Source organism: Parambassis ranga, chromosome 13 (assembly GCF_900634625.1).
Source record: "Parambassis ranga chromosome 13, fParRan2.1, whole genome shotgun sequence".
Classification (NCBI taxonomy): domain Eukaryota; kingdom Metazoa; phylum Chordata; class Actinopteri; family Ambassidae; genus Parambassis; species Parambassis ranga.
The window spans coordinates 564,674-579,628 of record NC_041033.1 but is presented as its reverse complement, the minus strand read 5'-3'; the positions used below and the strand labels follow the sequence as shown (position 1 = coordinate 579,628).

General features: G+C 43.4%; 1 protein-coding gene across 5 annotated transcripts in view; it reads right to left on the bottom strand.

The window, feature by feature from the left end:
- Nucleotides 1-1,714: 1,714 nt before the first annotated feature.
- Nucleotides 1,715-14,955, bottom strand: part of LOC114444867 (kinase suppressor of Ras 1-like) — a 33,764-nt gene continuing 20,523 nt past the window's right edge. For 4 of the 5 annotated variants that reach the window (XM_028419733.1, XM_028419735.1, XM_028419737.1 and 1 more), the window contains 18 exons: nt 13,900-14,047; nt 11,025-11,394; nt 10,743-10,897; nt 10,600-10,666; nt 9,082-9,165; nt 8,942-9,003; nt 8,758-8,870; nt 8,453-8,630; nt 8,125-8,179; nt 7,167-7,218; nt 6,587-6,832; nt 6,313-6,509; nt 5,515-5,611; nt 5,105-5,238; nt 4,886-5,017; nt 4,590-4,725; nt 3,507-3,640; nt 1,715-3,061 (listed from right to left, as the gene is read on the bottom strand). In XM_028419733.1, the coding sequence (XP_028275534.1) occupies nt 2,977-3,061; nt 3,507-3,640; nt 4,590-4,725; nt 4,886-5,017; nt 5,105-5,238; nt 5,515-5,611; nt 6,313-6,509; nt 6,587-6,832; nt 7,167-7,218; nt 8,125-8,179; nt 8,453-8,630; nt 8,758-8,870; nt 8,942-9,003; nt 9,082-9,165; nt 10,600-10,666; nt 10,743-10,897; nt 11,025-11,394; nt 13,900-14,047 (2,445 nt within the window). In that variant the 3' untranslated portion in view covers nt 1,715-2,976. The remainder of the gene's footprint in view (nt 3,062-3,506; nt 3,641-4,589; nt 4,726-4,885; nt 5,018-5,104; nt 5,239-5,514; nt 5,612-6,312; nt 6,510-6,586; nt 6,833-7,166; nt 7,219-8,124; nt 8,180-8,452; nt 8,631-8,757; nt 8,871-8,941; nt 9,004-9,081; nt 9,166-10,599; nt 10,667-10,742; nt 10,898-11,024; nt 11,395-13,899; nt 14,048-14,955) is intronic. The other variant, XM_028419734.1, reaches the window with a different exon arrangement.

Genomic DNA, 14,955 nt, shown 5'->3' with positions numbered 1-14,955 from the left:
TCCTCCTGGACTTCTCCTTGGCCTCCCTGATTTTTATTCTCAGGTTCTTCTGTGCAGCTCGCACCTGCTCCCTGTCGCCCGCTCTGAACGCCTTCTTTTTAACGTCCTTAGTCACTAGGGGTGGGACGGTTCAGGAAAAAATCTGAACCTTTCAGTACACGTGTTTCGGTTCGGGGCATGTGTTCTGTTCGGTTCTGGACATGCACATCAAGTAATACAGGGAGGCATTTTTACCACAGCATAGAGACGAGTGTTGCCAAGTTGGCGTCTCTCTCGTTACAATTGGCGGCTTTGCAAACTTTTCTAATCTAAAGCAACTAGTGACTCTCTCTGGTGACGTTTGGAGACTGACGTGAAATCAGTCAGCTACTGTCCTCGATAAGCAGGGGTAACAATTTACTTTCCTAACTGGAACAACAGTGTCCACACAGAAGTTTATGTATCCAGTAATGCACTCTGTGATCCCATCAATGTCCTGGCCGTGGGGTTCACAGAGTGCCTGCCAGTCACTTCAAAGCCTGCCAGTCTCATTTGCCTCGTCTGTCCATCTGCTTACAGTCTTTGAAGTTGCGGGCAGAGGCTTAAACAGAGGCACATAGCAGGGGGTGAGATGGATTAGATTGTGATCCGACCTGCCCAGAGGGGGGGTGTTGTAAGCATCCATACCTGGTGGGACAGTTCACAAACTGAGTGAAAGTCGGAAGAGTTTTGTCCAGGTTAATTTGGTTGAAGTCACCTGAATGCACTCGGGTGCTGAGTCTGTATCCGTGCTGTTGGAGTTGGAGTGGATGGTGTCACATGTAGTGCTGGGGTTAGCAGAGGGTGGAGCACAGAATCACAGGACGACATGAGAAAACTCCCTGGGTAAATAATATGGACGTAGTCCGACAGCACACAGCTCCACATCCGGGTTGCAGATGCGATTACACCACCGGTTATTAAGGAGCCCCCCACCTTTGCAGTGCAGTCTCTGTCCGCACGGAACGTGTGGAATCCTGTAACTGTTGTATTGTCGTCATGTATATCCTGGTGCAGCCATGTCTCCGTAAAGCACATAACACTACTCACACTCACGGTATTCCCTCTGACTCTGGGACAGTGCTGTATCCATCTTGTTCGCCAGGGACCTCACGTTGCCCATGGAGCAGACACGGCTACTGCTGGTGCAGTGGGCCCTGGGTTCCTTCTGATGATGACAATGCTAGGCCTCATGTGGCTGAAGTGTGTCAGCAGTTCCTGCATGATGAAGGCATTGATGCTATGAACTGGCCTGCCTGTTCCCCAGACCTGAATCCAATCCAGCACATCAGGGACATCGTGTCTCGTTCCATCCACCAACACCACGTTGCACCACAGACTGTCCAGGAGTTGACTGATGCTTTAATCCAGGTCTGGGAGGAGATCCCTCAGGACAACATCCACCACCTCATCAGGAACATGCCCAGGAGTTGTAGGGAGGTCATACAGGCACGTGGAGGCCACACACACTACTGAGCCTCATTCTGACTTGTCTTGAGGAATTGATTTTCCACTTTAACTTTTAATAATGGTTAAAAATCCAGACCTCCATAGGTTCATAATTTTGATTTATATTGATCAATTTTATTATTTTGTGTTCTAAACTATTCCATTATGCAATGAATAAGGATTTTCAACTTTCAACTTCCACTGAGATCAGGATTAAACTGATTATATGACACAATACAGCACGCAATACACATAAGATCAACTTTAATGTCCTCAAATGTTCAGATTAGATCTCAACAAGTAGCAACACATTTTGTACAAAAATAATCTACAAATGACTTCCCTCCCCCCCAGGAAAAAGAAAACAAGACAAATCCACAAACAGCAGTCTTTATACATAAATATAATTACTATTAAAATGAAAACCCATTCGTATACATGGACATTGTGTATCAGATTCAACTTCTAGCACGGTACTCTATGTATAGGCATTAGGCCATTTTGATCATGACTAATTTGGTTCCACCGTACTGCTGAGACCTATTACATTCAGGCACATCAAAGAATGTTGACCTTGTACTCCGGTTAGAGGAAACACACACACAACCACATCCTGTGCACCTGCACCACATGGTGCAAGAGTTGAAACAAATGTGCCAGTAATGGAAGTTTCTGTAATAACACCAACATCTTCAGTATTCTCTTCCAGTTCTCCATAAGTGAGACAAATATCGCTCAGGTAATCCACTAATGATTTCTTATCAACTCATTGTTTCATGCAATACTGTGTCACACATTATTGAAGTGCTGCTGACTCACTGCAGTTTCACTGTTTCACTACAAAAAGTTATAAATTCCAGAAGTACAATAAGTTAATGTGGACTGTCCTGGTTATTCATATTTTATTGAGTTTACTCAAAGCCCGTTCTTCCCATTTTTAATATCTAAATGTAGTTTTTAATGTGTAATCTCTTTGGCTAAATGCTAAGGCTACTGCCAGAATGCTTACAGTGCGACTGTGACTGGAGGCATAAATCTCAGAGGCAGACAGGAGTACCTGAAAACCTGGGAGAACCTGGAAGAGCGCTGTCTAACCATACACTGCAGACAGCAACTGAGGACAATGGATTGTTTGGCAATGTGTGTGAACTAATCCTTTTATATGTAAACGTTGAGTAACTTATTTTTCTTCTTCTAGAGGAGTTGTACAGTAAGAGCTGACCTGCAGCCAGCTACAATCACACACACTGTGGTGCAAAAACAAAGATTCATTCTTAGACACTCAGCAGAAAAAAGGAACATGAAAACACTGAGATACACGTTCAGAAGCAGCAGTAGTAATGTTAAAGTCTTCATGTGTGTCTACAGATCATTATGTTAGAGCAGACACTTAATATTGAGGTCTGCTCCTGCATTAGGTGCACTAGACTGCTTCTGTCAGTATAATGTGTTTACACAGTCTGTATTTGGAGATACTGACATTTCAGTTTTAAGGAGCACCTGTGCACCTCAGCTACTGTACTTGTACATGTATGGACAGTGTGCATGTAGGCCCTGATGGCAGTGATCTCTCAGGCAGTGGTGATCCCAGAGTCTTCAGCAGGATTAGAGTGCAGTGATGAAAGAAATTAGGAAGGGTGGACATACACAGTGGCAAAGACAGGTAAAAAAGCAGGATCCAAAGAAGGCCGCGAGGGGGAGGCAGTGATGGATCAGGCAGCACCCAGAGGTCACAGGCAGAAAGAGGGAGAAGTGAAAGTCAGAAACAAGAGAGGATGCAATGCAGTCTGAGAAACACTGTGACAGAGAAGCAAGCTTCTACAACAGAGCATATCATATCTGATCCCTATTAGATCGACAAAACAGTAGTCACATTAGAAACGGTCATTTACATTACTTGATCCCCAGCTGGATAGCTCCATCATATTCACATTTCTTTACAATATATTAATTTACAATATATTTTCAATATATCCATGTATTTACTGATTCTCTTTCTGGGTGTGAACGGAGCTGCAGACTCTTTCTATGATACATACTCTGTTGTCTTCCAGAAGTGCCCGGGGTGAGACAGTCTGCGGTTGAGTTTGGGGAGTCTCTCCAGCATGCCTGTCAGCTGGGTGAATGTGGGCCTGTTGTTGGCCTCAGAGGACCAACAAGCAGACAAGATCTCCTGTCGAGATGTGAGGAAGAGGAATGAACACATACTGTGCAATCAATGAATTGGCATATAATATCTGTCAAAACTGATGTCCTCTGTTCTTTATATTTCACCAAGATTCATCTGGTCTCCACCTTTTTAACTATAAGAGTGTTTTGTGTTTTTACCTTGACATGTTTGACTGCTTCCTGCAGTCTTCTTCAGAAGTCACGTGACTTCTGAAGAAGACTGCAGGAAGCAGTCGGAACATGTCTGATCGAAAGGAAAACTCTTATATTCCTGTTTTCTTTCATGCCCTGTTACATCTTACTCTGATCTTGAGTACCAGCCCTCCTTTTCTTTAAGGTGTACTGTAACACATTTATTAAGGATGTCCTACTTCTTCTATATCTATCTATCTATCTAACAATAATTGGCCAAGTTGAAAAATTTCACTGAAATATCTAGTTCAAATCAATACTTGTCAATAACATGAGGTAAAAAATAGAGTAGCTGCTGTATCTCTCACACACACACACACAAACCCACATCCTGTGCCCCAGCACCACATGGTGCACTCTGAGATGTTGAAACAAATGTGCCAATAATGAAAGTTTCTTCACACTGTAACAACACCGATGTCTTCTCCTATAATTAAATGAATTTTTAGTCTTAATATAATTAATAACTAAGTGAGTCTGAAACCAGTTTTTTGTACCAGGATGTAAACATGCTCATTCCTGCTGCCGTGTGTTGCTCTCGAGTAGATTGTTGGACGTATTATTATTATGAGAATATATGTCAATGACACTCAATCCTATTCTTTCTTAATGTTTCCTATTTTAGGATGTTTTATTAAATACCTAAATGTTGCAGAAATGTCACTGATTCAGATGTATTGATATATATAATGAATAAAGTGTCAATGAAATAAAGAATAGTCCTGAAATACAGAAGTTTAGAGAGAAAAAGTCAGACTCACCGTGACCTCCTTGCCCAGATTGGCCTCTGCCAGCACATTCTTAATGCCCTTACTGCTGCCCACGAGCCAGATTTTAGCTTCCACAGGCTGGTTGGTGATTGGCCAGTCTCCCATCTGCAGCTCATACCAGATTGTACTGTAAACATGTCCGAATATTTCTGAGTTAATAATCAATCTAAGAATCTAATGGACACTCATGTCATATATTTGTTAATCATGATTTTTAGGGGGAAATTGCTTTTAAATGATTTGCTGATGGATCTGAGTGTTTAGGTGTAATCTGTGTCAATAAATACCCAAATGCATAGACGTCCGCAGCTTTGGAGAAAGGCAGCTGGTCCTCGCCAATATCTGGTCTCATCTTTCGAATGATCTCTGGAGCCAGGTAGGAGACCCAGCCCTGCGGTATCCGTAGAACATTCTTCCTTCTAAACACACATACAAGCCAAAGAACATGAATGCAGAGAACAGCCATAACATCCTAGGGCTCGGTGTGTCATTGACTTCATTCTCACCTGCCTTTTTGTACCACTCCTGACATCCCAAACAAGCCAAAGTCTGTGATGACAACCTTGTTGGTGTCATAGAAGACGTTCTTAGACTTCAGATCCTTGTGAATGATTCCTTTTGCATGCAGATAACCCATTCCCTGTGACAGAGCAGGTAAAGAATTCTTTTGAGATTTTTTTTTAGAATTGATTATACCACTTGATGTGGTATATGTAATGGTTAATGTGTAAGTTATATAACAAATAAAACTACAACATGCTTTCTAAAAAATCATGCCTATGAGATGACTGAATTAGAGAAGCTAACATACACTTGACAATAACTGAACAAAGTGTGGGCTGCAATATCCTAACTAGTATACTGAAACCTCATTGTGGACAGTTCGCACTCTCTCATTGAATATTTGGGGGCTTACCTTTACGATCTCCTGTGCAATCTGCCTGGTTTTATTGAGGTCTAGCAGGTGACCTCTTTCTCTTACAACAGTGTAAAGAGTCAAACCTTTACAGAAACTGTGGAGGAAACAAATCTTATTACTTAAACTGCAAAACAAAACATTTAGCAAGCAACACATCATACAGACAATCATTTATAAAATGTGTTCATGTAGATTCCATACATAAGAACAGATGAACATAATAACATTCAGCCTCAGTTCTACCTACAGTACATGAGCAAAATACTGAATGCATATTTCGAATGTATTTAATTCATCCAAAACTTCATGTGATCATCAGGTCACTAAACCGATTCCCATTAACAAAACATGATTTAGGTGGCTATATTACAGCTAGGCAGCTAAACTGAGTCTGTTTTCTCAGTAATGCCAGTCAATACTAAATTAGCTAGCTTGTTGTTTGCAAACTACTTGATTAGCTGATGCTGCAATCTGTCAACAACAACAAAACAAGGAGGTGTAGCTCTGTTACAGCTATGACATGATAGGATGTGATAACTTTAACTTTACAGGTTAAATGTGAGCCATGACACATTATTTATTTATAATAAAAGCGGCACTTGCAGAGAATAAACCAATAAGCAAAATCTGCAGTTCCTCAAATGGCCACATTTTAAAAGTGAGTCAGTCCTCACAGACATCCACGTTCAGCAGACAGCACAAATAACCATACAGAGCCAAAACCTTTCAATCTGTGCTTAAGGACAACCAGCACAACTCAGAGAGCAGATGTTATAATGAGTCATGCAGCTGTACCTGGTGATGATAGCGAGGTGAGGAGGAGCCATGCAGGCACCCATGAACAGAACAACATTCTCATGCCTGGTCTGCCTGTAGTTCATCACCTCCTTCTTGAAGAGTTTGAGATGATCTTGATTATTGCCATCAACTTCCACCAGGCGAATGGCCACCTCACCATGCCACCGACCTTTGTGCACCTTCCCCCAGCGACCCTGCACAAAAGGTGTCAGCAGCTTGAAACTCAAACATTGAAATTTAACAAAGTTTATTGTCTCAGCTCTGTCTTCACTTTGCCAATAAGCTCTCCCAGCTGTAGCTGCTCGTACGGGATGTCCCATTCCTGCAGGTAGACGCTGGTCTGGCTGGCCTTACGGGAGATGATGCCCCCTGAGCGGCCAGAGGCTTCACGGCGGCATATGATGGAGGGCAGGTCCTCCAGACCATCATCACCCTCCTCAGTGGACAAGCTTTTTTCTCTAGTGCTTTCATCAGCTGCTTCCTCATCCTCAGCGGGGTCGTCCTCCTCTGCTTCATTCTGAGGCAGCACAAACAAAAGACAAAGGCCCTTACAGTTTTGCACATATGCATTTGTTCTACCAGAAAAAAATCATTGTCTATTTAGTTTAACATATTATATATATATATGCTTCAGTTTTTTAGCTTTAAAAGCTGTGATTTTAGATTTTAGATATCCAAGCTACTACTGCCCAGCTGACAGTTCCCACAGAACTTATCAGTACTGCAATATGTTCAGTAAGAGTACATCTGGAAACCACAGAGCACCATTCCCATAGAAAACCACAGAAACAGCAGAATAATGTGCTCTTTCACTTCGTCTTTTGGAATTCATTTTGTATGACAGTACTCACCACTTCCTGTGCCGCTGCTGTCAGCTTTGTCTCAGTAACCTCCTGCAACTCTCTAAGAGAAAAAAGGCAGTCAGTAACTTAATTGTGAGGGTGTTACCATTTATTATATTCTTTGTTGAAAGCCAGGTTTACCTATCAGCATAAAAGAGTATCTGTCAGGACCCCTCTCATCCCTTTCCCTCAATGCCCTCCTATCCCATCCCTCCCCTTCAAACACTCTCATCTCTCCATCTCATTCAGTCCATAACCTTATTGATATTTTGGTATTGTTGCAGAGACTAAAATGCACAGAGTGCAACATATTGAGACAGTGACAACATGCAGTGTAGTATAATTAACAGCACAATAAACTGTGAGTGCCCTCTGGTGGACACACACTAACTACTAAAATCTAAACATTTCATTAGTATACCTATATAGTATATCTTTGCTATCCTTGCTGTTAGGTGCCGGTACTTGTGTGTATGTCTGTGTCTCTGCTTTCTGTGCAGGTTTCCAATGCTTCCAGTGGACCAAGTGGATGATCCACACCTGAGTCCACTTGGTCCTCATCAGCAGAAGTATATCAGCTGGAGGTGTGCACATGGCCGGGGCCAGAGTGGGCCAATGTGTGGACGCACACACCATGCGTCTTTGCTCCGTCCAGAGGGACTAGAGCATGATAATCAGCGCTGATCTTTTTAGTTTTGCTTTTGTGTTTGATTTACTATTTTGTTATGCTATGCTATTTTGTGAAGTTAATAAATTTAATTAATAGTCACTGTTTCCGACTGCTGTCTCTTCCTCAGGCCTGGGTAACATTATTGTTGCTTCCCCTCATCCCCTGGACTAACTAGGGAACGTAACACTTGCCACCTTGCAGCAGAACGTAATCAAATACAAAATGTCCATCTGTAAGTCTTTCTAGCCTCTGTAACACATGTTTGCACACAACTGGCTCTCTAGCTGTGTGTCTTACCCAGACTCATAGTGGCTGGCCGAATGCTGAACAGTGTGTGTGGAAGCAGGGACATCTGTCGGAAAAAAACAACTTCAGAAATCTACAACACTTCCACAAACAGAGGCTTTAAATGCTTTATGCCCTCACACTGTAAGAGTGGGCAGCACAAACATCTGCAGCAATGAATATTACAGTAGAATGTCTGATACCTATTTATTATGTGTAATATGTGGCCATGGCTCCAGAGACATGCTCTGCTTGACATGAGCCCACTTTTAAAAGTTGTCTCATCTAACACATGCTTACATTACACAAGATGTCTGCATATGTGAAGCACAACGCTTACCTGGGAAGTGGAAGCGATCGTCCTGGGATCCCTGTAGTGATGGGTTGGGTGGGGGGGTGGCGCTGACACTTGGGGGATTGCTCTGCTGGAAATGTGCTGGGGAGGAAGGTGTGGAGGAGGTGGCTGATGATGGGTTACTGCTAGAGTCCAGCTGGTTTAAACTAGGGACAGGTTCCTGCTAATACACACACATACAGTTAGTTTGTTATGGTGAAAGTAAGGAACATCCAATGACAACAACATCTCCAGCTGTTTTCACCACAGCACCGGTAACAGAAGGCCATGTCATCAGTACCTGTACTCACCCTTTTGGTTATGGCCTTTGGTAAAGTTCCAAACTGCTTTGGGATCTCTGCTGTGTGCTCAATTCGATTATTGATATCTGATGGCACTGACTCTGCCCTGCGCATCCTTGGCACTGCAAGTCAGATTAAAACATGAACTAGGACATGACTTTTAAAGATTAAAGGTTCACCAAACGCTGCTTACATGTGAGAAAGGATATCCGACATGAGGGCGCATCTTTGGTACACTTGTTGTGGCACTTTAACCTGTGGACATTTGAATGGGTCATTTGAGTTTGTGAAGGTGTACTATAATTACACACACATTATTTGTACAGCTCTTACTTGCAGTGTTTACACTTGACCCCAAACATCATGCTCCTGCAGCACACTTGGCATGTCTGGGAGAGCCAAGACTTGGTTGAAAACCTGCAAAGGACAGAGAATCTATGTGAAATTAAAAACTTTAGTTCTTATTGTAGTATTGGCTGTAGAGTCAAAGTAATGGACTTGTCATGAAAAGACAGAAAAATCAGACTATGTAAGGGTTGGCACCAAAACATCAAGGATCAGTGCGAGGATGTGTACTCCACTTTTTGATCTTCACTCGCTGACTCTGGGCAATGCTATTGTATAAAATACGTCATCAAATTTGCAGATAAAACAGCTGTGTCTCCTTAACAACAATGATGGTGTTGAGATATTATACAGCAAAATTCCTGTGGCTCATTTGGTTTATCCTGGGTGGGTCACATTTGAATTAGATAAATCTTTGTCCACCGGTGCCACCGATGCCAGAAGTGGGTCACATTCTGGGACAGACCATAACCTCTCCTTCAATGTGGGAAAAAACAAAAAGATTACAACTGACTTTGGCAAAAAGGCTGCCAAAGCCAGTGATCATCAACAGTGCTGCTGTGGAAAAAGTGAGCACCAAATTTCTGGGAGTCCACATCACTGAGGACCTTTCTTTGTCAACCAACACCCCAACACTGGCCAACGAAGCTCAAAAATGCCTTATATTGTCTCTGCAAATTGAGGGGTGTGAATCAAGGCCTCCATCATGTGCTCATTCCACCATTCAGAGTATTCTACCTGCTGCTTCACTGTGGGTTTTCTGGACTTTTATAACACCTGCCTTACCTGCAGAGAAATCAGCATTGCAGGTAATCCCTCTCACCCTTCCCATTGCTTCTGCAGCCTTCTGCTTTCAGAGACAAGGTACTGGAGCCTCTGGGCCTACTCCACAACAGGTTTAATAGCCCAGGCTGTCAGGATGCTGACCTCCTGCATAAAAACTATACTACTATAGAAATGTCATTGTGTTGTATTCACTGCTCCAACAGTCAATGAAGACAGTATTAGGCCATGCTGTTAATGCTATAGTTATATTAATAACTTGTACATAAAGGACAACTATTGAGTTCGTTTTTATGCTTCATGTAGCTGAGTAGTCATCAGTGTATTACGTTAGCATTATGCTAATGCACAGTTTCTGGTTGTTACCTGACCATTGACCTACATTATAGTGGACAGTGATACTGTTTGGCCTCTGCTGCTTCTCCTGAGATGTGTGCATCTATATGATAGGCCATTTTGCCAGGCCTCAACCAATGCAATTGTAACTAAGCTAATAGTGGTTTGGACCAGTCAGCATCCTCTAATCCTGTTTTCCATGCTCTGGACACTGTCCTGACAAAAACATATAATCAAAAGGACATCTAATTTGACACCTGTGCTTTTGTTAACTTCCCATTCATCATTATTTGGGTCTCAGTTACCATATTTACAACTCCCAGCAACTGGTGCAACGCAGACTATGTGCCTTATATACTTGGTCTTTAATTCTCAGTGGAAACTAACCTGTGTGTTACAGCCAGTCCAATGTCTCGCCTCATTGTCTGAGGGGAACTTCTATGCACGGCTGCATCTGTGGGAGGAAATGAGAAAATGAAACTGAATACCCTGAGCACTCAGAGAGCCCAGTATCTGTTGTGAGGACTTACTGTCCAGCAGTGTGGGGATGGCGGGGGTAATGTATGGCGCTGAGGCTGGGGGAGGATGATTTCGGGCAGACTGCAGTGGTGACTTCAGTGCACAGTCCTCCTGGCTGTTACCACAACCATTAATCTGAAGAGCCGCCAACACTTTCTTCTTCTTTCTGCAAAGACAGGGATTAATTTACACTGTCTTTTGTTCTTTGCCTTTTAATTATAAAGTTTTTTTGTCAGTTGTGTGGAGTTGCTGAGTCATAAGGATGTGCCTATAGGATTTCTAGGAAAACCTACTTGGTTGTTGCAGGATCCTCGATGCGGTTGGCCAGCTGGGACTCATGACTCTTGCTTCTTGTTAGTGCAATGTTGGGCAGGAGCTGTAGCAGTTTGCGGGAAGGTGGCGGCGGTGTGTGGGGGTGCTTGGTGGCACGTGTCTTTGTAGCTCGAGTGAGTGGAGGAGTGCTAGGCTCGGGAGCAAAGGCATCGGCCATCTCCTCAGCTGATATGCTAGGCCTCTGGTTATCTGAGCAAGGTACCACTGATATGGAGATGGAGCGGCCATGGCTGGTGGTGACCTCCAGGGGGATGGAAGGGAGGCTGGTGACAGAGAAGGCACTGTGGTCCTGTTGTTGAGGCTGAGAGCTGCAGTCAGGCACTGGGTCACCTAATACAGTCAAAGAGCACAAATATACGCTGCTCAAAAAATAAAGGGAACACTAAAACAACACCTCCTAGAGCTTAATGAATGAAATATTCCAGTTGAAAATCTTCATTCACTAACTTGTGGAATACCTTGAGGACAAAATCAATCATTGATCAATGTAAATCAAAATTATTAACCCATGGAGGTCTGGATTTGGAACCATACTCAAAATGAAAGTGGAAAATCACATTACAGGCTGATCCAACTTGAAATTCCTCAAGACAAGTCAGAATGAGGCTCAGTAGTGTGTGTGGCCTCCACGTGTCTGTATGACCTCCCTACAACTCCTGGGCATGCTCCTGATGAGGTGGTGGATGTTGTCCTGAGGGATCTCCTCCCAGACCTGGATTAAAGCATCAGTCAGCTCCTGGACAGTCTGTGCTGCAACGTGGTGTTGGTGGATGGAACGAGACATGATGTCCCAGATGTGCTGGATTGGATTCAGGTCTGGAGAACAGGCAGGCCAGTTCATAGCATCAATGCCTTCATCATGCAGGAACTGCGGACACACTTCAGCCACATGAGGCCTAGCATTGTCATCATCAGAAGGAACCCAGGGCCCACTGCACCAGCATATGGTCTCACAATGGGTCTGAGGATCTCATCCTGGTACTGGTAATGGCAGTAAGGGTACCTCTGGCTAGCACATGAAGGGCTGTGCGGCCCTCCAAAGAAATGCCTCCCCACACCATTACTGAGGAACCACCAAACCAGTCATGCTGGAGGATGATGCAGGCAGCAGAACGTTCTCCACGGTGTCTCCAGACTCTGTCATGTCTGGAAAATGCCAATCACCCTGTGTACGGTGTCGGTCTGTAAGAACAAGCCCCACTTGTGGACAGGCCCTCATACCACCCTCATGGAGTCTGGTTCTGACAGTTTGAGCAGAAACCTGCATATTAGTGTCCTGCTGGAGGTCGTGTTGCAGGGCTCTGGCAGTGCTCCTCCTGATCCTCCTTGCACAAAGGAGGAGGTAGCGGTCCTGCTGCTGGGTTGTTGCCCTGGAGTTTACTGAAGTATAGGAAGGCCCTTCATAAAGCTATGACAGGTTACTACTCATCACTAATAGAAGACTACAAGAACAATATTAAAGCTGCAAGCAGCATTGCGGGCCCTCGCACACCTTGAGATCCGTGGTGCCATCGCAGTATCCTCTCCTCTTGTCTCCTATACTCTCCTCTCCTATGCTCTCCTTTCCTCTCATTTCCAGAGATGTACAACAAACACATGTTTACGAGAGAAAAGTTCCTGTTGCCAGTAGGTGGCGCTATGACCGTATCATCCTATTAGCATATGTATCTGTTCAGACTCGGGTCCATAGCAGTACTGTAAGATTTTGTCCACATTGCATGAAGTATGTTGGTGGTACTGCAGGAAATAGAGTGAGTTCCTTTGTAATGGTGAATGGTTTTTGAGGCCACGCCCCCGCCACACCGTAACACTTTTGTAAGAGTTTTGGAATGCGTCTATTCCCTATGGTGTCCTGAGTGGACACAGTGAATTTCAGCTCAATTGGATGAAGTATGCGAGGCGTGAAGTTCTGTAGCAGGGGGTCCAAGAGACTTTTTTGTGCGTCTTGGGGTGATACATATGTGTGCCAATTTTATTGCTGCTGTGTCAAACTGGCCAGAGTGGATACACATTAGGGGGCGCTATAGAGTCATTTTCCCATGTGCGTTTCAAAAGTCTTCCGTTCGGTGCTCGGACCCTAATAATCCCTAGGGTTTCAATAGGGCTCTCGCACGTTTCATGCTCGGGTCCTAATTAATATTAGACAATATTACAATATATCACGACCACTGAGGATACACCAAACAAATCCTAATCTAACTCTGGACTGTTTCGTGCCCATAGACCTCCCCTCATATAATAACACAACTTCAGCTTGAAAACATCAACAGCTGTCATGTTTGTTCTCTGCAATGTATGATGATTGTGCATGTGTGTTCCTCTCTCTCTCTCTCTCTCTCTCCTTCATCCTCTCTGTCCTGTCTCTTCTTCTCCTCCTCTACCCGGCCGACTGTCAGCAGGAAGGTGCTATATGAACTGAACTGAACTGAACTGAACTGAACTGAACTGAACTGAATTGAATTGAATTGAATTGACCAGTTTTTTTTTAAAGGTAGAATAAAGACATGTTTGAGGTGTCTGCTTGTGGCCATGATAGTGCTGTTTCCACAGAGGTGCAGGACTTTATATTACAATGACTCTGAGCCCACACTCATTCTTTGTCTCTCTGTTCAGTTTTTTTACTATTTAATAACATTGAATTTAAGTAGTATCAGTATGTTAACCTGTGTGTTAATTCACTTAGGTGTTCTAAGCTATGCTATATGAAAGCAGGACAAAGGATAAATATCACATAAAAGACAGAATGAGTAATTCCAATACAATGAATAGTATTTGTGCTGATTCTATAAATGACACTACCACAAGAAAAAAAGTAATTCAGAATTCTTAGCTTACCGGTTTCATGCACGCTCCTCAGACAAGATAGGGCAGCAGCAAGGCAGGACCGATCCTCAGAGTTGGAGCTCAGGCGTCTCATAGTGTCCTGCAGCTCAGAGCTCGTCATCTGCAGCAACCCGTCCACTGAGAGCTTCCCTGCTGCAGCCTGCAGAAGACAAGCAGGACAACACTGTGACTGGATGCTGTAAGAACAATACTAACAGTTTGTATTTATGCAGACACAGTTAATCCATTGATGCTTGACACCTGGTTGCCATTCATTCACTAATAGGTATGAACAGTTTGATGTACACTGTAGCATCAACACCTGCATCCATACCAAGAAGACACCACAGTTAACGCTTAGTGGGTCATGCAACATGACACTAAACCTAAGCACAGCAACAAATCTATATCAGAATGGCAGAAAAATCAAAAAATCAATGTTTTAAACTGAAGCAATGTTTTGAAGAATAATGGACCAAATTCCTCCACAATGATAGTCACACAGGAAAGGAAAGCATTCCTTCATGTTATTGCTGCTAACGGTGGATCTACAAGCTAATGAATCATTAGAAATACCAACATGTGCGTGTATGCACACCTGCTTTACCGTTCAAACCTTATGGAAGCAGTAAGGGCCTCCTTAGTATCACTCACATGAGACCCCATGATTAGATCAGTTAGTGACTCTACGAGGACATGGTTAAACCCATTAAAACACTGGATAATCTCTCACTGGATAATCAACATGCAAACACCATATATGGTTATGACACAACATCAATAGTTAGGCAGTTTAACAGGGGAGACCACTGAGACCACTGATGCGAGAGCATATTATCTCACCCTCTGGTGCACTTGTTGCACCTACATGGACCACGTGTGCAGTGTTGGTGACACAACCAAAACTACATTTTTTGGTCCGGTCTGTTGAAAATGGGTACATAAATAACCCCAACTGATAAAAAAGAGATGTTCCTTCAGGTGCAGCAAACAGGAAGGCACAGACATCATCTACTGGTACACAAACAAATGGTTGCACAGCTTGCCACATATCAGAAATATCGATCT